Raw genomic sequence first — 26923 nt, 5'->3', positions numbered from 1 at the left:
GATTTGGAAAATTCTCAGCCTGTCTATATTGCAAAAAAATAAGAATGCTAAGGGTGTTGGCCAAACAACCCTTTGATAAGGAGGTTAATACTAATTAGTATTAGTAAGAGGCTGGGCATTATTTTTCAGGACAAGAGAAGAATGACATGGAAGGTGATTCAGAGACCAGCAAGGCTGTCACTCCTGCCACAAGCCTGGAGTGCATGGTTCTGGGGGACAGTTACCTCCACTTGGATTAGAAAAGAGGGGGCCTTCCAGAACCCCAAGGCTGAAGACCCCAGCCCAGGAGAGCTACAGGGCCTGGCAGAGCCATCCTGCCAAGCCTTGGGGGTGATGTTACCAGTGGGCCTGGAAGGTAGAGCATCCATCCAAAAAGAATTAGTCCTGAGCCTTACAATTTAATGTTGTTTGCTCTGTTAGGTTTGGGGCTTACTTGAGACCTGTCACCCTTTCCTCTTTCCTGTTTCTTCCTGTTGGAATGGTAATGTCTCTCCTGCCCATGTCCCACCGTTGAATTTTGGGAGCACATAACTTGCTAGGTCTCTCCGTTTTACAACTGGAGAGGAGTTGGCCTCAGGATGTATCTCACGTCCAATCTCACTCATGGGTGATTTAAACAAGGTGAGGTTTAGATGAAGCTTTGGATTTCAGACTCTAGAGTTGATGCTGGAATCAGTTAATTCTTTGGGAGGTGTTGGGATACAATAAATGTATTTTGCATGAATAACATGAATTTGGGGGTGATCAAGGGTGGAATACTATAAGCTGTATCCTCCCCCCACCTGCCACATAATTCATATGTTGAAGCCTAGCCCCCAACATGGTGATATTTTTAGGTTTGGCCTTTGGGAGATGATTAAGTCATGAGGGTGGAACCTTCATCCACGTGGTTAGTGCCTTTGTAAAAGGGACCCTAGAGAGCTCTCTCAGCCCTTCCACCATGTGAGGACACAGCCAAAGGACAGCCCTCTATGGACCGGGAAACACCCAATCTGCTAGCGTTTTCATCTTGGACTTCCCAGCCTCTAGAATTATGAGAGATGTTTATAGTTATAAGCCACACAGTGTATGGCAGTCTGTTATAGCAGTTTGAACGAACTAAGACAGTCTCCACTTTCAAAAAAACTGATGTCACCCAGGGCTCCGTGAAGGTTAGGTGATAGCTGAGGACACGTGACTAGAATGAGCAGATGCGGGAGCTGAACACAGGTAACACCAGGAGAATAATAGCTGCTCCTGCCTCCGGCTACTGGGGAACATTGTTGTTCAGTTGCTGAGTTGTGTCTGACTCTTTGCGACCCCATAACTGCAGCCCACCAGGCCTCCATCCGTCACTATCTCCCAGAGTTTGCTCAGACTCGTGTCCATTGAGTTGATGACTCATTGGTGAGCTGGGGAAGATGGATTCAGGCAAATGAAAACAAGACGAGGGAGAGGCTGTTGAGGGCTCTGAGGGATGAAGCCAGAGAAGAGATCAAGGAGGAAGTGAGTCATTCTGACTGGGGGGCCTTGACGGCACCAGAGTTTGAGCAGGGCTTTGGCAGAGGAGTCAGACTCTGTCGTCAGGGTGGGGGAAGGGCGCCCAAGAGCTGTTCACCACATCGTTTTTCGGTCCTGTCCCTCGGCCACATCTCAGCTGCAGCTGCACCTCATCCATAAGCGGACGACTCACACCCGTAATTCATTCATAAGCATTTATTTCCATCTAAATCAGCAAAAGGACATGTCTCCTGATGGCCATGCATGCACCTCTCAGGACACTGGTCCACTCCAAGGGTTGGCACAGGGAGGCTGGCTGTGCAGTTTTGATAGTCCCATTGGAGGAAATTAAGTGCTCTGAGCAGTTGCTTCCTAACAGCTTCCAAGGAGGGAAATCAACCCCATTGCCTGCGGTCTACAGATAACGTTGGCTCAGCAGCTCGCTTTCCTCCAGCTTGGAAGAAAATTGGGACTTTCCCAGTGGGTGTATGTGTGGGGAACCTCACGTGGAGGGGGACACCAGTGGTCACAGGCATGATTGTAATAGCAGCTAACATTGATCGAGCACTCTTTATGTTCTGGGGCTGTGCTAAGTATGGTAGAGAAATACCTTCTCTTAAGTGGGACACGTAAGAGTCGGACACGACTGAGCGACAAACTACTACTACTACGTGGGACTAGGTTGTAAAGTCAGCATGTAAGAGGCAAAAACTTGTGTCTGGCTGAAATTTGCCTTGAAGTTCCCTTAGTAGTAGTTAGTAGTAGTTTGTCGCTCAGTCGTGTCCGACTCTTTGTGACCCCATGGACTGTAGCCTACCAGGTTCCTCCCTCCATGGGATTCTCCAGGCAAGAGTACTGGAGTGGGTTGCCATTTCCTTCTCCAGGGAATCTTCCCAACCCAGGTCTCCCTTCAGATGCAGGGAGTACACTTTTCATATGAGAGATTTTTTAAATTTATTTTTTAATCAGAATATAATTGCTTTGGGCTTCCCAGGTGGCTCAGTGGTAAAGAATCCACCTGCCAAGCAGGAGATATGGGTTTGATCCCGGGGTTGGGAAGATTCCCCTAGAGGAGTGCCTGGCAAACCCACTCCAGTATGCTTGCCTGGAGAATTCCATGGGCAGAGGAGCCTGGCATGCTACAGTCCATGGGGTTGCAAAAGAGTCAGACACAACTGAGCAACTAAACAACAACGATACAACACAACAACAACAACATAATTGCTTTACAATGTTGTATTCATTTCTCTATAGAACAGTATGAATCAGCTATATGTGTGTCCCCTCCCTCCTGAGCCTCGCTCCCACCCCATCCCCATTCCACTGCTCTAGGTCATCACGGAGCACTGGGCTGCATTCCCGGTGCTATACAGCCACTTCCCACTTGCTGCTTACGCATGGTGGTACATATGACCACGCTACTCTCTCAGTTCATCCCACCCTCTCCTTCCCACTCTGTGTCTACAAGTCCATTCCACATGAGAGAGATCTTTTCCTGCTCTCAGGGTGACAGAAAGGAGGGTCAGAGTCCCTCTAGTTAAGGGGCAAGTGTCCCTCTTGGCCATTTCTTAAGTAACTTTAATTCAAAATAATCAATATGCCATTGAGGCACATTTGGGTGCAGCCTACTCTGGGCCCGACAGTTACAGGCACCCTAGAGAGTAAAAAGCTATACATTGCTGTCGTACTCTTACAGTAAAAGATACTAAGAGAAGTTTAGGCATAAGCCTGAGGTTGCACAGCTCTCAAACTTGGCCCCAGGATACCAGCCCCCAGGCAGGCAGACTCCAGAACCCGTGAGCTATTAGCTGGGAAGACAAGAGCAGTCTCCCTGGGGCTTCTGTCCCTGCTCTCGTGGCCCCTTTGGGCCCCTTCAGCCAATTGAATGTTGAGTGTCAGACCTAACCAGTGATCCAGCTATCACCATCTTGGGCCTCACTTCTTAAAAATAAGTGTTTCATCCAGCCCAGCCCTGAGATATAATAGCCGATATTGTATGCACATTAAACACCAAATGATTGTTAACATGTTTATTGAAGCTTAACAGGCATCCAGTATATAAAAGATGACTCTCTTCTATGGCTGTCAGACCTCAATAAACATGTTTAATAATTAATTGGCATTAAGCAAACATAATTGTGTGATTCTAAATTAAGTGTTTGGCGAAGCATACTGTGAATGGGAAACCACAGTGGTGTTTTATTACTTAAAGTTCAGGCTGTCAATCTGGCTTTTCACATACAAGGAAAAGCACCCTGCTTTCAAAGCCATGTGGCATGCTGGTTGCCTCATGCCAAAAAAAAAAAAAAAAAAAAAAGCACAGGCCTTCCTGTTCCTAGACTCTTTGATCCGAAAGTGTTTCTTATTTGGTTAGCTGTTTGTCTTTCACTCACTTGGGATTCTGAAAGGCCTGAGTCAAGAATTCGTGCTTTCATGTTATCAGCTTTCAGGTGAATTAACCAGTTCTGACATAAACTCCATTCTCCCCCCAGTATAGTCAATGCTTGACACTTGCTGTAGTTACAGTCTCTAAAATCACTGCAAACACTGATTTAAGGAATACGGAACCATTGTTCCTAGGGGAAATAGGAGATTAGGTTCCTCTGAGCCTCTCATCAAACTTTTGTCACCTGATCAATATATGTTTTACACGTTTCTGTTTAAAGTAACTTTATTTAACTTAACATTGTTCGTTCTTTACCACTGAACTCACAGCCAATAGCACTGTAACTCATGCCTGGATGAAACTTATCTAACACACAGATATTCCCTGTAAGGCACATCATGACCTCTTGTGCTTAGAAACACCAAACAGCACTCCAGCACAGCTCAGGGGGGCCTTCTTAAACAGCAAAACAGTGAAAGAAATTACAAAAATGTGAGGGAAGAAAAGGGGCACAAATGAGACCATGAAAAGGCACACACTTGTTTATAATGAGCTGAAACAAGAAAGCATAATGATCTTAGCTGGGAACTTTCCTGTGGGACACTTCCCGTTGTTTGCAACTCTGCATTTGTCTGCCCATATCCACCTACAGGGGCTTCCCAGGTGGCTCAGAGGTAAAGAATCTGCTTGCCAATGCAAGAGATACGGGTTCGATTCCTGGATTGGGAAGATCCCCTGGAGAAGAAAATGGCAACCCACTCTAGTATTCTTGCCTGGAAAATCCCATGGACAGAGAAGTCCATGGGGTCACAAAGAGTCAGACATGACTTAGTGACTGAGCATGCAACCATCCACCCATGCAAAAGCACCATGAAAGCTGATTCCAAGGCTACAAGTAAATTTGCTTTATGCAGGTATACAAAGACAAAGCAATGGCACCCCACTCCAGTACTCTTGCCTGGAAAATCCCATGGATGGTGGGCTGCAGTCCATGGGGTCACTGGGAGTCGGGCACGACTGAGCGACTTCACTTTCTCTTTTCACTTCCATGCATTAGAGAAGGAAATGGCAACCCACTCCAGTGTTCTTGCCTGGAGGATCCCAGAGACGGGGGAGCCTGGTGGGCTGCCATCTCTGGGGTCGCACAGAGTCAGACACGACTGAAGCGACTCAGCAGCAGCAGTAGCACAAAGACAAAATCCTTGAGTTTTGAAATGAGAATTCCATCGAACATGGCCATCTGTATACTAAGTGCTGTGTATCCTCTGCTAGGCCTTTGTACAAGCTGTTCCACCTGCCTGTAACATTGTCTGCTGATCCTCATGATGCTTTTGCTCATAGTAGTTGCACAATAAATATTTGTGCAGTTCAGCTGACTAGTTTTCAAATAAGGACCCCAAATATGTCATAGCCTAAATGTCAAGAATGTGGGAGATTGCCCATCTTAGCAAATTCTTTGCAACACTGTGTTATCATTTTTTTACACTTTGCTAAGTTTAAAAGAGACCCAGAGATTTTTCCCTCACTGTGGTAGGGCTACACAAGATATCCATCTTCAAATGCCTAGCCCTGTGTTCCCATTAGCCTTATAGGTGAATGCGTGGACATGTGTGTTTAGGCATGCCTGTACAGAACACAATATGAATTTTTTAAATTGAATTAATGATATTGGTAAGAAATTTCTTTGTCTTGTGCCTTTCCCCAGTATTTCTTTAAAAATCGTTTCTTCCAACACTTTCTGCCTAAGTAGGCTTGGGGTTCTGTTTAGATCTATTCATTTTAAGTCTCTTTCTCTCTCCCTCTTCTTTTTCTACCAATGGAAAATGCAGCTGTTGAGGATGACAATTGCCAAACAGAGGCTGGGAGACGAAGAAATCGGCGTGCGGCACTTTGCAGCCCATGAGCGTGAAGATTTGGTTCAGCAGCTGGAGAGAGCAAAGGAACAGGTTATCATCGTCAACATCTGTTAAGAGTGGGGGGTGTGTTCACACAGCTAGGCACGACACAGAGAAGAGCAGACTGTGCCCTGTTTCTCCGAGAATGTGGGGTGTCTGGGATGTGGTCAGAGGAGGATGAAGGATATAGTTGGAATGCCTTTACTCCCTCCATTCTCTGCTAAGTTCTCAAGCAATCTCTTCTGTTTTCAGCTTTGAGCAGATCTGCTGTCTTACTTTGGGTGTCATTGTTCTGAACATAGCAAGAAACAGTACTGTCCCCCGTACCCAGGACAGACAGGGAGCAAACAAACGTGACAAACTGGCCTTAATTTGCAAGTTTCAGCTGAAATACTGAGCGATGCCTTTTAGTCTAAATCTCAACGGGTACCGAGCCCTAGTTAGGGAGCAGCTTAGAGAGCCTCGACTTTGTTTTTCTTCTCTTATTAAGTGATTTTGAAGAACAGAACAAGATTTCTGGGTTTAGAGTGGTTTAAAAAAGTACGTGGTTGTAAGACACTGGCTGTTGTTACCAGTGTCTGGATTTGCCCTCTCCGAGCCTCTGGCTTTAGGGCAGGCTGCAGTTAGTAAGCAAGAAGTTCTGTGCTTCCAAGCTGCCACGTCTGTCTCATCTTGGATATAGTAAGTGACTGGCTAGAAGTCATCTCCTTGTTTTTAGCTTTCATCATAGTCCAGTGTGTGGCACTTATGGTTTTATAGAAGGTGGCAGGCATTAATAAGCTCTCTAAAAGTCAGTCAGCAAAATAGAAGATTCCCTCTCTAACCCTAAAGCCAGTGTCTGCAGAACTCCTTAAGTAAGGGCGCTTCCTTTGGTTTCAGATTGAGTCTCTGGAGCATGACCTACAGGCTTCTGTGGATGAGCTTCAGGATGTTAAAGAAGAGCGGTCTTCCTACCAGGACAAAGTCGAGAGGCTCAACCAGGAGCTGAACCATATCCTGAGTGGCCATGAAAACCGTATCATTGATGTGGATGCCTTGTGTATGGAGAACAGGCAAGTGCCCAGGCCCTGGCCTGTGGTCATAGGGTGCTGGCCCTCCACTTGCCTGCAGGCTGGGAGTTATTTGCAGCCCTATTTGCATTTGATAAAATTGCCTTACGATGAAAGGAAAGTCCCAACTCTAAAGCAATGATATTAATGTTGCCCATTAGTTGTAAAAGTAAGAAAAGAACAACCAAATGCTTACAAGTTACATACGTGCAGTCTTTCCCTGCCTTCTCCGGTTGGGTGAGAAGGGTAGGGAACAGTGAAAGCTGCTTGTTATTGCTATCAAGAAGACAGAAAAGAATAAGAAAATAAATTGAGGAATTCCCTTAGCTGTTTCTTTTCCTGGAGGCAAATTTCCGCGTCTCTATGTGACTAACTTAACAGTGTGTCTGGTGTTGCCTCTTCCTGCTTTGCTTCCCAGTGGAATCATCTTAATGAGAATTATTTGAAAACTGTGTTGATACCCCTTAGGGGATCTCTGCAGAGGGCTGTTCTGAAGTGAGGTTTAGGTGACTTGGGAATATTTGACCTTCATCGCATCCATTTAAGAAGAGGTCACCAAGATGCACTTTACCTCTTTGGGTAATGAGAAGGCATTATATGTAAAAGGTGGTTCTTCAGGTGTGTGGTTTTCCTTTTTTCCACCTTATGTTTGAGTGTATGATTTTTATTTTGCTCGCAAACTCTTTCTAGTTGTATGTATTCTTTTCCAGGTACCTTCAAGAGAGATTAAAGCAACTTCACGAAGAGGTCAACCTCTTGAAATCTAACATTGCCAAATACAAGGTAGAAAATTATGACGGTGACGGTGATGATTCACCACTGTACATCTAAAGGCCATTCTATTTTAATTCTCTTTTATGTGCCAAAGATATTCTAGTGCTTGCCTGCCCTCCAGATAGTTCAATAAGAATGCTTAAACTGGGGAACCAGTGAGAATTAAGCCCCCAAACAGCAAACACAACAAAAACAGGTTTTGCAAGAGCTCCTTCTGTTACCTGGACAGGGCACACTGAGACCACCAGAATCTGGGTGCAACCACTTTACAGCCTCGGTCTATATTAAATTGAATTTCCTCTCCAGCTTTTCTGTACAGTGTTGATATCAGATGCTCTTTGTCTCCTAATCATCCATAAGAAAATGATTTCTGAGCGATGAAGAAACAAAGATTGGGAAATCACCATCTAAACGATAATGTTCGTGTCATACTGAAAGGACAGGATGTTTAAATTCTCCCCACTGTTATTTAGTCTAATTCCAGCGCCATTTGTTAGATAATATCTATTTCTGCAGATGTTAGTTTTAAGTGTTATAATTAGCAAAATCTCCTGGGTTTCTCTGCTTTGAAAGTAAATTGACTTCTCTTCCTGAGGGTGAAGTTTTACAGCCGTCTAGATGCTTGGGAGAGCTGGCTCATTTTCCTGACTTTCGACATTTGCTTTTTTCTCAGAAGTCTCTATGCTGTCCTTTCTTTTCCATTCTGTGGGGGCCAGGCTTGAGTTTATATCCATCTATGTATACACATAGCTCTTAACATTGTATAATTAATACATAATTTAAAAAACGTGTGTATGCATTCGCTTCACAACATTTATTCAGTTCTTCCACGAAAGTTAAACCCAGCTTCTATCTCATGTCTGTTCGGAAGGGGTTTCCGTAACTAGTGACTTTACACATTAGACTAAGTTCTTGTTTCAGATTTGATTTAATTTAACGCATATGCATTGAGTATCTTCTATATATAGGAGGATGTAATTGCTGTAATTATGCTGGGCACCAACTGAAAAAAAAACTCTTTACCAGGTCCGTAAAAATCAGAACTCTTTGGCAAGGACTCTGAATTTTGAAAGTCAGGCCAGCATTTAGAGTTTGCAAAAAGTTCTTGTGTGCTGGAGGGGAGGATGTATCTACCGGAATTAGGTATTTTTCCTTTATTGGCTTTTCTGACAGAGGTTTTTGTTTTCTCCCAATGCTGCTTAGAATGCTCTTGAGAGACGGAAAAACTCAAAAGGCCAGAACAAATCCAGCAGCAGTGCTCTGACTGGAGTCCTGTCTGCAAAGCAAGGTAGGGGTCATTTTTGGGGAGGAACCATGTATGATCACAGAATGCTGGTGCTGTGGGTCCACATCTCAGTTTGTGAATTAGGAACCAAAGTGATCCTTAGAGCGTGCATGCGTGCATACTAAGTTACTTCAGTCGTGTCCGACTCAGTGTGACCCCATGGACTATAGCCCACCAGGCTGTTTCTGTCCCTGTTGATTCTCCAGGTAAGAATACTGGAGTGGGTTGCCATGCCCTCCTTCAGGGGATCTCCCCGACCCAGAGCTCAAACCTGTGTCTCTTACATCTGTATTGGTAGGTGGATTCTTTATCACCAGCACCACTTGGGAAGCCCAATCCTTAGAGTGGCCACCCCCAAACCTCCCCCTGCATCATCATTGCCTGGAGGGCTTATTAAAACACAGATTATAGGGCCCCGCCCGAGAGTTTCCAATTTAGTGGGCCTAGGGTAAGCCCAGAAGGTGTGCATTTCTAAGAAGTTCCCAGCTGATGCAATGCTGGTTTGGGTACCCTGCTTGGAGAGCTGCTGCATTAAAGGTTTCTCCAGTAACGAACCCCATTTGCATCTATTCATCTAACTGTACTCTCCTTTCTGGATTGTTTTCCCTTCTGTAATCACCAGGTCAGCATCCCCAAGTGTCTGTTCCATCCTCATTGAATTTCTCCTTTCTGTGGCCTCTGAGATCAGACTAGAAAAGTCTCCTAGGTACTGAAATCATTTTATCATGGCACACATGCCTTTTTTCAAAGAAGTTTTTATTGATTGCAATCTTGTTCCTCCTTCTTGTCGATTCCAATGAAAAATAATGATCTTCCATGAACAGTCAGGGGAATAAATAGCAGAGCGCCTGCTTCTGACACTTAATATTTGGGGATTCAGTTTTAAACGTGAGCCTCAAGTGGACCGTGTTGGGCTGGCCTGTTTTGGGCTGTTGGCAATGCAAGGATCACGTGGTAGTCCTCATAAGAGCTATGGTGAATTAAAAAAAAAAAAAAGTGCTGAATCCAGCCTGCCTAAGCAACTCCTTTTTTCCCCCCTCAACTAGAAAAGGACACCCTAGAATTATTTTTAAAAAGAAAACTACAGTACTCTATAGAAATGTGGAGTAGCCCATCTAAGTACAGCTCTGTATACCCTTGATAGCCAAACATCTCTGAATGTTGAGACCCAGTCCTGTCACTGTTGTGGGGAATGCCAGCCAAGCTCAAGCACACTGGCAGAGCAGTCAGTCAGCCAAACCTTTCTAGAGAACCATTTGGCAGTCTGTTACAAAAAGCCTTAAACCAATCCCCTTTGAGCCAATAAGAAATGATTACAGACATATGCAAGCACTTAGCTTCAAGAAAGTTCTTCTTCATTAATTATAAGGAAAAAAAACATTGAAAACAACATAAATGTCCAGCATAATTAAATAAATTTCCAATCCCTGATAGCTCAGTTGGTAAAGAATCTGCTGCAATGCAGGAGACTCCAGTTCAATTCCCAGGGGAAGATCTGCTGGAGAAGGCATAGGCTACCCACTCCAGTATTCTTGGGCTTCCTGGTGGCTCAGCTGGTAAAGAATCTGCCTGCAATCCGGGAGACCTGGGTTTGATCCCTGGGAAGATCCCCTGGAGAAGGGAAAGGCTACCTACTCCAGTATTCTTGCCTGGAGAATTCCATGGACAGAGGAGCCTGGCAGGCTACAGTCCATGGGGTCACAAAGAGTTGAACACATCTAAGCACGCATATGCACGCAGCCCAGTTCTCAGCGTAATGCTGCCTGTAACAGGCAGATACTCAAGAAAGAGTGAAGAAGGGTGGCTGAATGAATAGACCTCAAAGAAGGTAACCTTCAGCTAATGGCTTTAATCCATCAGCACTTTGCTTTTTTGTCCATGAAATAGGAATAAATAACATTTTCCAGGTTCTTTTTAAAATTTGAAGTCTCAAATGAATTAGTATGAGCATTTTGAAGTATAAAATACTAGACAAATGCAAAAGATTATTACCTTTTAAAAAAAATGTTGCAAAAGTCCACAAGGACTCCTCCTTTCTGTTTAATTCTCACACTGACTTTTATTTCATTTTACTTTTGACACTTGAAGTGGATTCTTCAGTTACAACACAGTAGCACGTAGAAGTCAGGAATTGATCCCAGCTTTGTTGTCCAGGAAGAAGTAACATTGGTTTGCATTTGATCATTCCAGAGGGATTTAAGACTGAGTTGTAATTTTATATCCCTCCTAGTTCAGGATCTGTTATCTGAGGATCACGGGTGCAGTCTCCCAGCTACTCCACAGTCCATTTCTGATCTGAAATCTCTGGCAACAGCCCTGTTGGAGACGATCCATGAGAAAAACATGGTCATCCAGCACCAGAGGCAGACCAACAAGTAGGTGGCCAGACCCTGGGGTGCAGGGTGGGCGGGAGATCGGTGGGACAATGGCTGTCAGCAGGCAACCAGGTGGCAACCAGGTGGGCTGCAAGCCTTAAGGGAAGGAGAGGAGAACCATCAAATCTAGAGGGAAGCTTACCTGGATCAACAAGGAGAGAATACCGACTATTCCTCACTGAATGCTTAGTCTGAGCCACTCACCAAGCCGTGCATGTTGCCCGGCTGATTTTGATGGTATCCACGCCTGGGGAACTTAACCTACTGTCCTCAAGTCGCCTCTAGGGAACTCACCTCCTCAGGCTGTTTTAACCTCATGGCACGGCATTCTGGAGTTCTCAGAGTAGAAACACTGGAGCATCAACTTACAAGCCTATGGGGCCTGGAATGGAGTCTCATGCCATTTTTCCAGATCAGCGGAAAAAAAAAAAAAGATGGTGGAAAGGAACAATAGCTAAAAGAGCATGTCTTTTTCTGTTACTATAAACATGTTAACTACATTGGATAAAATCAAGCAAGTTAAAGTGGCATGTAGAGATGACAGAAGCAAAATTGGAAGTGTTCAGAGAATGGTGAATAAAGCATAAATCAATGCAACAAACGTTGCAAATAGAGCCAGCTTCGAGGACCAGCGACTCATGCAGCCCGGTGTTCAGAAGGTCCCTGCACTTGGTCTGATGATCATTTTTTAACAAGAGGGCCCCGAAGTTTCATTTTGCACTGGGCCCTGCAAATTATATAGCTGGTCCTGCTTTTATGACCTACACGTGGAAGCAAAATTTAAGTGTGCTGTGTAGGAGCAGCTTCCCAAAGACTGGGCTTCCAGCAAGAACAGGGAGCAGTTAGGGAACTGGCGGCCTGGTGAGGTGGGGGTTTGCAAGGGGAGAAGCAACCGTGAAATGATGGAGAGTATTGTAAAAACAAAATAGCAAAAAGAGAGGCTGGGAGTGAAGGGAAGATAGCGCAGGAGATTAAGATATATATAAAAGAAGGCGGAGAGCAGTGGAGGGAGTCTGGGCAATCTCAGAGGGATGACAAGGGTGATTTATTGACAGAAGAAGTTTTTAAAAATTCTTTTAAAAGAAATATTAACCAAGGACTGAAACAGCCAGATGCTAAAATGGAGATGCTCCTCAGGGGAGGATGAAGAAACGGGGATCTCCTCAAATAGGTACAAGGTCTGTTCTATTTCCGCAGCTGGTAGTGGTCCCAGGAGCCTTCTCTGTCCATGCCAGCTCCCTATAAGGCATCCACAGGGGCTCTTTCAAACCTCCTCGGGTCTTCTCAACCCTCATTTGTTCTCAGCAGGTAACCTCAGCTTCTCTTTTACTGAGAAAACAAAGCCTGCCTATCAAGAACCCGGAGGCTCACTGCTCCCCAGTGTCTTCCACCCTCTCCCTCTGGTCTCTGGGAAACACACTGACCCACTGACCTATTGGTCCTTCCCCTGCTCCCTCCTCTGGGGTCTGGCTCTCCTGTGAGCTCCTCTTTCAACCTTGTCAATTTCTGCCCCTCCTGCTGCTTCTGCATTTTCACCCAGAAACTTTCCAGATCTTCTTAAACATCCACCCCAAAAGGGTTCCCATGAATTCCATTCACCTCCAATCTTTGTGAACAAGAGGCCACCTTTACTTCTTCATCAACCACCTCCCAAATGTGTGTGCTGGGGGTGAGGGGCACCTATGGTAGAATTACTTGAAGGGGGTGATTGTTTAGAAACGCAGATTTGGGGGGATTCTGGAAGGAATGTTGGGATTCTGAATTTTAGCAGGTGTCCAGTGATGCCAGGGACAGGCTTGGATACTTCCCAAGACCTCTTCTGAATTTTCCACAGCAATCTTCCTGTGAGGGTCACCAATACCCCCAGACCTCACTTTCTGAGTCTCTTTCTTCTATAATTTCTCTTCATCCCAATTCCCATCCTGAAAACCATCTTCTTGGATTCCTTCTGCTCTCTCTGCTGCCTCGTTCCCTCTCCCTTCTCCTCTTCTTCCTTCTACCCCAGGCTTCTTCCTCCTCTTCCTCTCTTCTCTGATCTTCCATCTTCTTACCCCCACTCGGGGGACCTGTCTTTACTTCCTGTTCTTTACAGACTCTTTCTAGAACTCTTGTCACTTTGCCGTCAAGAGCAAGACCCACATTTCCAGCTGCTCAGTTGACAGTTTCTCCTGAATTTCAGCTCCTCAAATTCAATGAGTCTAGAGTCTGGAGCACCCATTCCTTAGTATGTTTTAATATACTTTAAAATGCTTGTGCCCTTTGACCCAAAGGGTCAGTTTCTAGAAATTTATCTGAAAGAAACAAATCAGAACAATACTCTTGAGATTTATCCATGAGGTGGTTCACTGTAGATTCATTTATAATAGTGAAAATTAGTGGAAACAATCAGAATATTTTTAAATTGGAGAATGGTAGCGTGTGTATGTGCTAAGTCGCTTCAGTTGTGTCCAACTCTTTGTGACCCTGTGGACCTTAGCCCGCCAGGTTCCTCTGTCCATGGAATTTCACAGGCAAGGATACTAGAGCGGACTGCCATGCCCTCCTCCAGGGGATCTTCCAGACCCAAGGATCGAAGCTACATTTCCTGTGGCTCCTGCATTGCAGGTGAATTCTTTACTGCTAGGCCACCTGGGAAGCCCTGGAGAGTGGTTATGATTATAGTAAATCCATAAGGCAGAATATTATGCAGCCCCTTAAAGTGTGACTTGGAGAATATTTAACATGTTCTGCCCACCATCCTATTGCCTAGGTTTGATGAGCTTCCACATCACTTGCAGCTGTCCTGAGGCCAGAATGTTTGTCCATTTTGGTCACTGTTCTCTACAGTACGTTGGACAGTGCTAGGCCCACAATGGGTGCTTATAATTATTTGATAATGAATGGATGGTTGACTGGTCTAACCCTTTATTCCTCTTCCCTTAATACTCATGGACATTAAGTTTTATGATTTTCATGCATGCATTCATTTACTCAATATATATTTCCTGAATGCTTGCCAGGGCCCTTCTGTGTTCATCTCCTACCTGCTCCCTCTGCTTGCTCCCCACCAGACCATTCATTATCTTGTCCTTAGGAAGAGCCTCCCATGAATCCTCTATCCTCAGACCGCCACCCACCCCACCCACCCGCCTCCTCTGCTGTTTACCTGGGCACACTACCTGCCGACCTCACAATGCAAGCCTCCACTGAAAAGCCCAGCTGAGTCCCACCACCTCCTAAACTCAATGTTCCCAAGCTGCTGGCTGACACTCCCATCTCTTGTGATGGACTGATTTCCTAATACATGCCCACCATACCCCACTGCAACCACACACATCTCCAGATTTCATGGACCCTTGCTTTCTATTGAGAAAGATAGATGTTTTCATTTTGCAGGCTTTGTTTCTTTAATGCACCTTTTTGTTTTTAACTGTTATTTAATCATTTTGAACCATCTGATTCATATTTTAAAAGGTTAAACAACAATATATCTCCAAACCAATGTCTCTCAGCCACCCAATCTACCTTCCTAGAAGAAACCACCTTCCCTCATTTTTTATGTATCCTCTCCAAGGATACATATATAAGCAAATGTATAATGCATTTATATAGACATACATAAATACTCACATATATTATATACATATAGATATTCTTTTTTCTTTCTCTCTTTTTATTTTTTCACAAATGGTAGCTGCTGCTGCTGCTGCTAAGTCACTTCAGTCGTGTCCGACTCTGTGCGACCCCATAGATGGCAGCCCACCAGGCTCCTCCGTCCCTGGGATTCTCCAGGCAAGAATCCTGGAGCAGGTTGTTAGCATTCATCAAAAAAAGTTTTTTTCACTGTCTTCCACCTTGCTTTTTTCTCATTACAATAGATCTTGAAGATTGCCTCATATCAGTACATAAAGTACCTAATGTGCCATTTTTAATACTTTGAGGGTCTCAAGTTTCATACTTTCAATAAATGTTTTATTTGGGGGTATGCGAAAAAACAAATTATATAACAGATGGAGGGGGGGCTAAGAATAAAATGTGAATTTGGTCTGCTTGCTCTTACCCTCCTTGATTTTGCCTTTTGTAACTAAAATTTTAAAATAGCTTTGTTGAGGTGGAGCATTAGCAGTAGGAATGAATGCAGGTGTCTGTTCTGTAAGAGCGTGCGCCCCCTACTGGTCTTCCGCTGTCTGGCACTTACCCCATCTACCCTTGCCCATCCCCCTTCCTCCTCTCCCTTAAGGCTGCTGCTGCTGCTAAGTCGCTTCAGTCGTGTCCGACTCTGTGTGACCCCATAGACGGCAGCCCACCAGGCTCCCCCGTCCCTGGGATTCTCCAGGCAAGAACACTGGAGTGGGTTGCCATTTCCTTCTCCAATGCAGGAAAGTGAAAAGTGAAAGGGAAGTCGCTCAGTCGTGCCCGACTCTTCGCGACCCCATGGACTGCAGCCTCCCAGGCTCCTCCGTCCACGGGATTTTCCAGGCAAGAGTTCTGGAGTGGGGTGCCATCGCCTCCTCCACCCATAACGCTAAGAAGGCCCAATGGGAGCCATCTTGGCAAGCTGATGAATAAACCTAGGACTTTATAATTTGAGAGAATATTCAATTAATAAGCATTTTGCTTGAAGTACTTGTTGCGAGTTTGCAGCTGTCCAGCTATTATTAAAGAAGAGATGGGGTTCGTGTGTCTTATAAACAGGTTAATGATGAAGAGGCAAATATTAAGAGCATGTCTCATGGAACACCACCCTCGGTTCTCCAGCCTTTTCCAACGAGCCCTCGCTCTGCCTGTGGTGGGGTGGTGGCAACAGTGGTTTATACATGAGGACATCCTGGCCTTTCACCACCCCCTAAAACTCTTTGCCTAAAACTCTTTACTGCTCTCTCCCTTACCTGGACAATGGTAAGTAGCCTGGAAGTTCAAGATCTTGGAAGCAGCAGGAGCTGTCCTGTATCAGAGCAAAGATTCAAAAGAGGATCTCCTGGGGTGAAGGTGGGGGGCGAGGTTACCTGCAGTTTGTGTGGGGCCACTGCCAATTCTTCCTCTTTTAAGGATCAGGCTTCCCCCGAGACCCGCACTCAGGATTCCTGCTTCCCACGTTGTCCAGAGAGAAAGGACTGGGCACAGTGGTGGCTAGTTCCTGAGTCGGTCCTGTCTTTTGCAGATCCCCTGTGGGCTTCCCTGGAGGCTCAGAGCTGGTAAAGAATCTGCCTGCAATGCAGGAGACCTGGGTTCAATCCCTGGATCAGGAAGATCTCCTGGAGAAGGGAATGGCTCCCCACTCCAGTATTCTTGCCTGAAGAATTCCATGGACAGAGGAGCCTGGCAGACTACAGTCCATGGGGTCACAAAGAGTTGGACACGACTGAGCGACTAACACATACATGGTGTTTTACTATAAGAAACTACTACTGAAAATCCTATCCAGAAGCCTAGTGTCTTGAAGTTTTTTTCTAGACCATATGCTAAAATTTTCCCTATTCTAAAACAAGCCACAGCTAAATAAAAACTTTATTTTAAACACCACCACCACCACCCCACCCCCCGCCCCACCCTGCATCTTACAAAGAAAAAAATCCTCTCTCAAGCCTGTTTATGCCTCAAGCTACTACCCTGACTGTCTCCTTGGATTCCTGCTCAACTACTTGAAGAGTCGTCTATATTCACCGCTTCAGCTTCCTCATAGGCTGCTTTTCCAACCCTGTCACTTGGGTCCTGGATTTCACCCCTTCGTCTGTCTTGGAACAGCTCTCTCAAGGGTTGGGCCCATCTTCTCAGTGGCCTTTTTCATCCTGTGTGACCACCTTCTAAAATAAGATGACCCCAACTCTGCCACCTGACCTGGAACCCTCTCTCCCTTCCGCACGTGGCCCTGACGCTCCTGTTGCCTTTCCACCTGTGATCCTCTGGTCCCTTCTTGCTTTACGCAGATGGCACTGTGCCCCCCAGTTCTTCTGACTTCTCTCTTTCCACCTGCCCCCAGCATACACTCTCATCCTCGTCCTCCTGGATCTTCCTGTCTCCCAGAGGCATCCATCTGTCTCCTCGGGTATCCCAAGGTCACCTCCTCCTCTGCCTCCTTATTATGACTCTTGCTTTGGCTTCCTACATCCCCACTGTCTCTTGTGGGATGTAGCTTCTTATCTTTGTTCCTTACAGCCTCAGTAATTGTTGGATTGGTTGAACTTCACTGAACAGACCCTGTTTTTACTTCAGCTGTCTCCATCTGTGTGTCCTGCCAGCTATGAAGACTCTAATAAGCCTCTCCTCTCCCTGGGCTGTGTTACATCACATTCAGCGGACCACCTGCTGTATCTGTTCAGTGTGAAGCCAGCTAGAAGACCGTGTGTCATTTGAAGCGTCTTGGGTTATATTTTGCAGGTCTAGCTGAGGCTGCATCCATATTTCAGTTATGCATAGTTTTAAAGAGAACTTGCTTTAGGCATGTGAATGCTGGTTTTCTAGTGTCATGAGGGTGTTATTGGTTAAGAACATGCACTTGGGAGGCAAAGGTTAATCTACCTGAGGCATAGGTTAAAAATCCATACTCATCACCAGCTGAATCCAGCATGTGGTTTGGTTACGCTGACTGATTTCTATGCCTCTGTTTTCTAATGGGAGTAGAGGGTCCTGGGTGAGCACCCTCTATACTGGGGGTTGGGAAAAGACATAGATTTGAGATGAGCTGTGTGTCCTTAGACAAACTGCTTGACCTCTCTGTTTGTTAGGGCCCACACGTATAAAAGGAGGATAAAAATACAGTCTACACTGCAGAGTTTTGTCAGGTCAGAGAAAAAAGTGTACTTTTGGTAGATGTTTGGCATGCACTCTGACTCAGACCTGGGATTCAGGAAAGATTAATTGCTATTTGTGTTAACCATAGAATAGATGTTATTGTTGCCATTACTACTACCACAGCTTCTACTGGGTCCATTTTACTACCTCCAGCCCTGCATCAGATGCCTGTGTCAGACTAAAGAAAAAAGCAGTGAGCATTGACAAACTAAGGCAAGGTCCCTGAGAGTAGATTGTTCCAGACACCAGCAAATTCACAGCAGCACATTTTTGGGAGATGTGGCTGCGTTATCCAAGAACATCAGAAAAAATACAACCAAATGTCTCTTCACCACGCCTTTGAGCATTGCCCTGACGGCATCTTTCATTGTACACAGAAGAGTTAAGCCTTATCTTTTCTTTCCAAGAAGCAGCCACGTACAGATGATCTGATCATTCTAAGAAGCAGGCATCAGCTTGAACACCAGTGTGATTGCATCTCAAACCCATCAGCTGGTGAAAAGGGAGCTCAGATCAGAAGGTCTGAGCAAAATATTGAAAGTGAGATTACGAAGAAAGGTGTTTATTGAGGGGTCAGAGACATGAAAGCCGAATAGACCCAACAAATGGAGTGGAAATTGAAAGTAATTGATAAAGACTATGCAGAATTTAAGACTTAAGGAAAAGAAGAAAAGAAAAAAGCTCTAAGTACCTAGATGAACAAAACCACATAGAGTCATGTCAAAGAGTTGTCTGTGAACTCAAAGGGAATATTAATTAAGAGTCTGCAAGTCAATTCAGGTAAAATAAGGATGCATTAGAAGCAATATACATATGTGCTGATATATACATATTCAGATCTTGGTATGTATGTGGGTTTGTGCATCTATGTCTGGAATATAAAGAAGTATAGAAGAACAATTCTGGCATTCTGGTTTCTCCTGCTGAAAGAATTTGAAACATTGCTATTAAGGTGATTTCCACATCATTTTAGCACAGCAGTGCCAAGAAAATCCCCCAAAGATAAAGACTGGTTTTTCAATTTCCAGGCCAATGAAAAGTGATTGAAGTTTCAGATGACTATCACATCATTTCCCAACTATATTTAATTTTGTGTAGAGTGAAGGAGGGGAAATATGTGGCCACATTTAGGTCTCTTGATGCATAGAGACAAAGTTTGGCTTCCAAGTAAACAAAGTAATCTGTTAAAATACACATTCAAGATCTTATACATCATAGTGAATCAAAATAGTCATCTTGGAAAGTAGTGTAATTATTTTTAGTGATTCTGTAATTTCTGAAAGTTTTTCAAATGCCTATTTTTAAATTCCAGAGATCATTACAAGCTATGAAAAATGCATTTATTTAATGAAATATATTTATTGAGCACCTACTATCTACCAGGCATTATGCTAGATATCAAGGATATGGCCATTCGTAAGTCGTAGGTTAGGTCTAAGAAGGTGGATATTATTTTATTGACTCAAAATAATATCACCAAGCATTTCTTTCATCTTATTTGTTAGACTTGGTTGCTTCTAAAACTCAGATCCACCCTCAAAGAATCAAGTTGTGATACTTGTGAGTATTCAAAATTAACTGTCATCTTTAGCCATGCTGCTGCTGCTGCTAAGTCGCTTCAGTCATATCCGACTCTGTGCGACCCCAGAGACGGCAGCCCACCAGGCTCCGCCATCCCTGGGATTCTCCAGGCAAGAACACTGGAGTGGGTTGCCATTTCCTTCTCCAATGCAGGAAAGTGAAAAGTGAAAGTGAAGTTGCTCAGTCGTGTTCAACTCTTAGCAACCCCATGGAGCGCAGCCTATCAGACTCCTCCATCCATGGGATTTTCCAGGAAAGAGTACTGGAGTGGGGTGCCATTGCCTTCTCCTCTTTAGCCATGAGGAATTCCCAAATAGAAATGATGTAAGATGCCTGGGTAATGGTAGAATCATTGTCTTCCCAGCTACCTTTGTGGGAGAAGATTCACTTGAATGGCAACACTTTAGTAAGGTTTAAGTCATTTTAAATCATTCACTTTATATTTTCATATGTACTTTCAGTAGAGTCTCTATGTTTAGCATGTGGGTTCATGCTCTCACACACACAGACACACACACACACAGTTTGATTTGTCTTCTGCCATTTTTCTCCCCTTTTCCAGAATCCTAGGGAATCGGGTAGCTGAACTGGAGAAAAAATTAAGAACTCTGGAAGTTTCTGGTTTGTGGAGTCTCCCAGGTAAGCAGAACTTTATAAAAATTTCTTTTTTTGAAAAGTTGCAGAGCAGACTTTACCTTTTTAACATTCTTTTATTTGAAGATTATTGCTGAGACATCTACAAGTGTTTGAAACTTAAAAGCCATGATTTTGGAGGAAATCAGAAAAAAACTAATAAATATACAAAGTGAACTATGAAGTTTGCTAATCTAAATTCTGAAATTGTCATTGTATATATCTGTCTGTATGTTATTTTTAACTTTTGTGAGTATGGTAAATTGCTTCATTTTTTCTCTGTAGGTGTCTTATAGAGATGTGTTCAGTTTAATCATCACCCCTAAAAAGGAATATAAGAACTCACAAAATTTATTCTATTTAATCATTCGTTCTAAACATGAATGTACAAACTTACAAAGACGTGTTCAATTTAATCATCAGTCTTAAAATTGAATATAAGAACAAACGTTCTAACCCAAATGCGCTTTACAACCTTCTTCCCTCTTCCCTCATTCCATTTGCTACATAGCTTGAAAATAAAAATTTCTACTGTAGATTTTTTTTTCCCACAGTGGTGGAGGGTATGAAGAAACTGATGTTTCACATTAATTAGCTATATTTATCCCATGTGTCTTGGTAAAATACCCCCCTTCATGAGACCCCCGTCAGCCTTCCTCTTTCTCTTTACATTCTCCAGAAACTTGTATTTATCATTTTCTACCACCTCTTCTTTCCCTGGAAGCAACTTTGTACATATATTTTTAGTTACTTAACCTTTCTGCACAAACCCTTCTCTACCCTTGAATCATATCCCTTGCTTCCTCGTAATGTATGAGAAATGAACATTGCCACAGGGACATGGACAAAACCACATGTTTTCTTAATGTAAATCTGAATAGCTTCCTCAGGTTGCCTGCAAGTGTATTTCATAAATCGCAATTTTTAGTAGAGATTCCTTGAACTTGATGTCAGAAGACCTAACAGACCTAATTAGTGCCAAGTGCCATCCTGGGGATTTGAATGATCCATTTTGCACAAAAATCTTTTGATGCAGTTAAAACCTTATCTCCTTTGAAGGCCTTTCTTTTATTGCATTGAATTTCAACACAGTCAGGCAAATTTATCGTTTATTTGTGCAGTCAGATTGCTATTTCTGTGCATGTTCTAGCGTTTGGATTTTTTTTTCTCTCCAAATGACTTAGTGAGATTTCACAATGTTTTATTTCTACAACTTATGTAAAAAGATGGAAGTCGAATAAATGAAAGAATGCTGAGAATTTCCTATCTCTGCTGTTGTTTGGTCTAGGTTAGAATGGCTATTATGCAATAACAATTGTTTCTTTCCTTTTTTTCTTTTTTTTTTTTTCTCCTGCTGCCTGAAGGCCTGAGCTACAATGTTTCCATAGGATTTGGGAGTATGTTCTTTTTGAAATATCTGTGTTTGTGGCTAATAGCAGTGCATTAATATCATCCCTGCATGTAAATAAATAGAAATGCATTCTCTTTGTATCCTTGCACTCTTCTGATTAGAACAGTCAATTGAAATAGAGAATTCAATTAGCACAAAGCAAATATTAAATGGTAGCATTTGCTTGGAGGGCAGCGGCTGAATGAATTTTATGCCCCAGCCTGTTTGTTCTAATCTCTGGCCTCCACATGGGTACAAAGTGGGAGGGCAAAAAAAAAGAATGGCAATTCCCCCGATCTGACACGGTTTATGTGACTGTGATAGCACTGCCCTGATGCAGTAATAAAGGATGTTACAATGAGGCATCACTTCACTATCATTTTCAAACCATGGTGGGAGGAGAGGGGCCTCTTTGCCTGCAAATCAGACCAGTCCCTTCTGTCTGCTCATCTTTGTCTGGTCTCCATTTAAGCTCTAATAGCCGAGCAAAAGGAAGTATGTCATTTTTTTTTCTTCTCCTCTTCCTCTTCTTCCTTCCTCCTTTTACTTCCTCCACTTCCCTTTTCTCTTCTTCTTCCACTTTTCTCTTCTTCTTCCACTTTTCTCTTCTTCTTCTTCCTGTTTTGCTCAGCAAGGGAATATTTACTATTTCAGCCAAGTAGAGGGGATTAAGACCCAGTGGTTTCAGAGAATTGCTAGCTCGCAGTTATTGACCGGTCTTGAAAGGATCTGTGTCTCCTCTAAGAGATCCGTCCATAACACGTTGATACTTTCTGAGTATCAACTTTGTGAATTCAGTCCTGTACCAGACGTTCTAGACATGGCCCTTGCCCCCTCCAAGAATCAGCAGTCCCACTGCTGCTGCTGCTGCTAAGTCGCTTCAGTCATGTCTGACTCTGTGCGACCCCATAGATGCCAGCCCACCAGGCTCCCCTGTCCCTGGGGTTCTCCAGGCAAGAACACTGGAGTGGGTTGCCATTTCCTTCTCCAATGCGTGCATGCAGGATAAGTCGCTTCAGTCGTGTCCGACTCTGTGCGACCCCATGGGCAGCAGCCCACCAGGCTCCGCTGTCCACAGGATTCTCTAGGCAAGAGTACTGGAGTGGGTAGGAAAGTGCGATGAATATGCATAACAGTGAAAGGAGAACACAAAATGATACATAAGTGTCAGTGAAGTGGTAAAGATGTTAGTGTGTGAGGGAATAATGTGACAAGTGATTGAACGCTGGACCTGGAATGACAGTTGAGAGCGATGTCGTCCAAGGATGACAAATACTTGGCATGTATTACACAGCATCATTTCCGTGCCAGGGGCAGACATGGTTAATCAGTCACATCGCCCTTCCTTGCTCAGCTCACATGTGGCCCTCAGAACAGTCTTTTACATTGGCTTTCCAGGAAGCTACCTCCTGGTCAGAGTTGACATGTGAAAGAAAACCTTCTTCCCTTTCATGAACTAGTCTGATCCCCTCATTCTAAGGAAACAGAAGTTTCCATAAGGAAGCAGAAATTCGAGAAGTTGGGTGATACCTAAGGCCACAGAGGCTGAACTCAGGTGTTCAGATCTTCATTTCAGTGCTCCATCTGCACAGAGAAAGTACAGCTCACGAAAGAGAGACACAGAAGGTAGGGGACTGGCAGGTGGGAGAGGGAGGGAGGGTAGGGAGTGTAGATCAAATCAGCTGGGGACTGGTTCTCAAAGCAAGCTGAATTGGAGAAGAAAGATTCAGAAGCTGGAACGATCTATCCCAAGACGCTAAAGGACAGTGGTGAAGAAGTCCACCTCTCGTGACTATAAGGCAGAATTTCTCTTGGCCTTGGAGCATGCTCTGATTTCTCTTTGACTTCCTCCCTCCTCACTCTCTCAGCCAACAATATACAGCTCTTGGTGGTGTTGGATAGAGCTGGGGCAAATGTGTGATCTTGCTGGGAAGCAGGCAAGTCTGACAGATGTCACAGCCCATGTGGAAAAATCATCTGGAAAGCAGAGAGTCCTCCAGACTGTTTAACTGGTCCCTGAGAAGTGGGGGAGACACAGGGCACTGTAGAGAAAGCCAGAGGGTGAGCTGGTTGGCCTTACTCTTCAGGAAGGAATGAGCCTCCACTCTCCCCAGCCCCCTATCTGTCAGCCTCCTTCTCCCAGCGGTTTGCTGGCATCTGTGGGTGAGAATGATGCTTGTGGGGGGAGGTACGGGGGAGGGGGCAGGCACCGAGAGAAGGTTTCCTGGATGTGCTCACGCTCCAAAAAGAAACACTGAAAGCCGGGAAAAAGTCTGGCAAGAGCAGAGCCTGGCTCTTTGAGCTTTTTTTTTGAATTCTGTATTTTCCACTCTCAGCATCAGTCTGGGAAGGAAAATGTGCATTCTGAAAGTAACTGGCACATCTTGGAGAGAGGAAGGAGTGCTGTTGTGTTATAGGGAATCAGGAGGGCTTCTGGAAACTCAAACACCAGTTGAACAGAAGGGCCTGTGTGACCTGCATTGATTGTGGTTTGAATCTAGTTCGTGGATCGTCCACACCCCATTCCACAGTCCCGAGGACCAAAATGGAGCTAGGAGACAGCAGACTATCAGATTAGAGTTCAACATAGTCAATACAGAGAGAGTGTGGGCTTAGAAACAACAGAACTGAGAGCCTTCTAAGGAGGGTCTTTGAATTCTTCAAATGTTTTGCAAAAACCAAATCTTGACATTTTACCATCAGATAAGGAAGTAATCTTTGCAGGTGGGGATTTCCGAAGGTGTTTATCTTCTCCTCCAACCCCTACTTTGATTAGATACGGATTAATTTATGGACAGATGGCGGTTTCTGTTTCCCTTGTCTGCATGCCTGTTGCTCAGATTCTTGCAGAAGTTTAGGGCCTCCCCGGTGGCTCAGGGGTGAAGGATCTACCTGCCAACATGGGAGATGCAGTGGATGCAGGTTTGATTCTCGGGCTGAGAAGCTCCCCTGGAGGAGGCATGGCAACTCACTCCACGATTCTTGCCTGGAGAATCCCATGGACAGAGGAACCTGGTGGGCTACAGGCTGTGGGGTCGCAAAGAGTCAGACATAACAGCACACGCACACACCCCGGCATTTTTGAGGAGCCTTGTGGAGTGGATAATTCACTGTGGTTGAAGAGGGCCCGGGAGTCATTCTGCCCCAGAGCATTCCTCACAGTAGGAAGGCGCGAGGCTCTCCCTCGGCCAGCTCCCAGCTCCGCCCGTATTCTGATTCCTTGACCACGGGACAGAGTGGACTTGGAAGGCTTGTTGGGGCACAGAGGATAGAGTGTGCCTCTGCTGCCAGCATATTTGCTGGAAAGATGGAACAGGAATTGCAGTTCTGCCCCTAACTTAGGACAGTGACTGTTGCCTTATTGAAGAGAAACAAAAGCCCATCTGAGACATCTGGTATGGCTTCATAACAATCATTATTTCCTCATGGTGTTTCTAGATTGTATCTTTGCAACACAAGGGGAGACCTGACTGGGTTGACTTCGTCCTGTTGTTGTTCAGTTGCTCAGTTGTGTCTAACTCTTTGCAACCCTATGGATTGCAGCACGCCAGGCTTCCCTGTCTGTCAGCAACTCGTGGAGCTTACTTAAACTCATGTACATCGAGTCGGTGATGCCATCCAACCATCTTATCCTCTGTTGTCCCCTTCTCCTCCTGCCTTCAATCTTTCACAGCATTGGGATCTTTTCCAATGAGTCAGTTCTTCGTAACAGGTGGCCAAAGTGTTGGAGTTTCAGCTTCAGCATCGATCCTTTCAATGAATATTCAGGATTGATTTCCTTTAGAATGGAGTGGTTGTATCTCCTTGCAGTCCAAGGAACTCTCAATTGTCTTCTCCAACACCACAGTTCAAAAGCATCAACTCTTTGGCACTCAGCTTCCTTTATAGTCCAACTCTCACATCCATACATGACTACTGGAAAAACCATAGCTTTGACTTGGCGGACCTTTATTGGCAAAATGATGTCTGTGCTTTTTAATACACTCTCTAGGTTTGTCATAGCTTCATCCTGAGAGCCTCTTAAAATATCCAAAGCTTCAATTCAGTGGTTCTCCTTGGGAAACCTCCCCAGATTGTGGTCCTAAAGCTTCTGGATTTCTTCCAACTTGAGACAATATCTGTACTTCTGGAGAACTTCAGGGCCAGCTCCTGTCAGATTCCTCTTCTTCTGGGATGACCCTCATGAAGCAGAAAGCTGAGAGTGATGGCTGCTAATAACAAGCTCCATCTGCCTGAGGCAGCTACAGGCATCCATACCCACCAAGTAAACATCAGGATTCCCAAGAATGCATCAATCATTTATTCACAGTTATCAGCTGTTTATGAAGCACCTGCCGTATGCCAAAATCAAGTCTTGGAAATCAAGTTAAGAAGATTACATGTATGGCCAACAGGGAGGGTGGTGTTATAAACAAGTTAAGGGCTCAGAGGTACAGGCCAAGTTCACCTCGTTCTCCAAGGCGGTGGACATCTTGACCTAAATACCAGTCTGTGCTCCACCAAACCTGAGTAGAATCACAGAACTTTAGAGCCTCTGATTTGAGCCCCAGAGACATTCAGTGACTTGGCTTCAGATAAGGTTTCGTTCAAAGTCAGACAGCTGAGGCTGGAGCATGGGCTGGGCTGTGGCCCTGGGGTTCAGTGTTGGCATGGTGGTACCCACCAGGAGAATCTTCGGGGTTCATGGGCAGGAGCTGGAGGTCAAATTCTCCCTCACCTGACTGCTGGGGCAGCATACCTTCTGTGTACGTGTTTTGAGTCGATGCGTACAAGCTCACATTTCAAAGCCACACCTCCCTGCTCCCCACCTCCATACCTTGCCATGGCCTCAAAAATAGAGTTGTAATGGTTTAGCTTTCTTCTTCCTCTTCACCTCAGGCTTTCTCTGCCCACTTAGGGAGCTCATATGAATTGATAAAAGGGTTTGGCCGGGATGTGTCTTTATTGAGTCTAGCTGTGATCATTTGGGGAACCTGATACTACCTGCCTTATGACATACTTATGGTTCAATTTAAATGGCCAAATCTAATTAAATCAGACCCAGTGTGTATGGCAGTTCTACTGGTCATAAAACAGTCATTTCAATCTGTGGAATTTCTTGAGTGCTGATGAAATGCCTAAGTGTTTTACGTGAATCAGTTCATTTTATCACCACCACCCCCTGAGGTGGCTGCTGTTATTCTTCCTCACTTTACAGATGAGGGCTCTGAGGCTCAGAGAGGCTCAGTGACTTGTCCGAGGTCACCCAGCTAGCCAGTGATGGGCTCCAGGACACAAGCACTACAGCATGGCTCCAGAGCCTGTG

General features: G+C 44.6%; 1 protein-coding gene across 2 annotated transcripts in view; it reads left to right on the top strand.

Annotated features, from left to right (window-relative positions):
* Nucleotides 1-26923, top strand: part of CCDC149 (coiled-coil domain containing 149) — a 115725-nt gene that overhangs the window by 77886 nt on the left and 10916 nt on the right. The window contains exons 5-11 of one of the 2 annotated variants that reach the window (XM_040237938.1): nt 5695-5811; nt 6640-6812; nt 7520-7592; nt 8787-8871; nt 11099-11243; nt 20158-20234; nt 21593-21625. In XM_040237938.1, the coding sequence (XP_040093872.1) occupies nt 5695-5811; nt 6640-6812; nt 7520-7592; nt 8787-8871; nt 11099-11243; nt 20158-20234; nt 21593-21625 (703 nt within the window). The remainder of the gene's footprint in view (nt 1-5694; nt 5812-6639; nt 6813-7519; nt 7593-8786; nt 8872-11098; nt 11244-20157; nt 20235-21592; nt 21626-26923) is intronic. The other variant, XM_040237939.1, reaches the window with a different exon arrangement.

Source organism: Oryx dammah, unplaced genomic scaffold (genome assembly GCF_014754425.2).
Source record: "Oryx dammah isolate SB20612 unplaced genomic scaffold, SCBI_Odam_1.1 HiC_scaffold_3, whole genome shotgun sequence".
Lineage (NCBI taxonomy): Eukaryota > Metazoa > Chordata > Mammalia > Artiodactyla > Bovidae > Oryx > Oryx dammah.
This window is presented reverse-complemented; position numbering and strand designations above follow the sequence as displayed.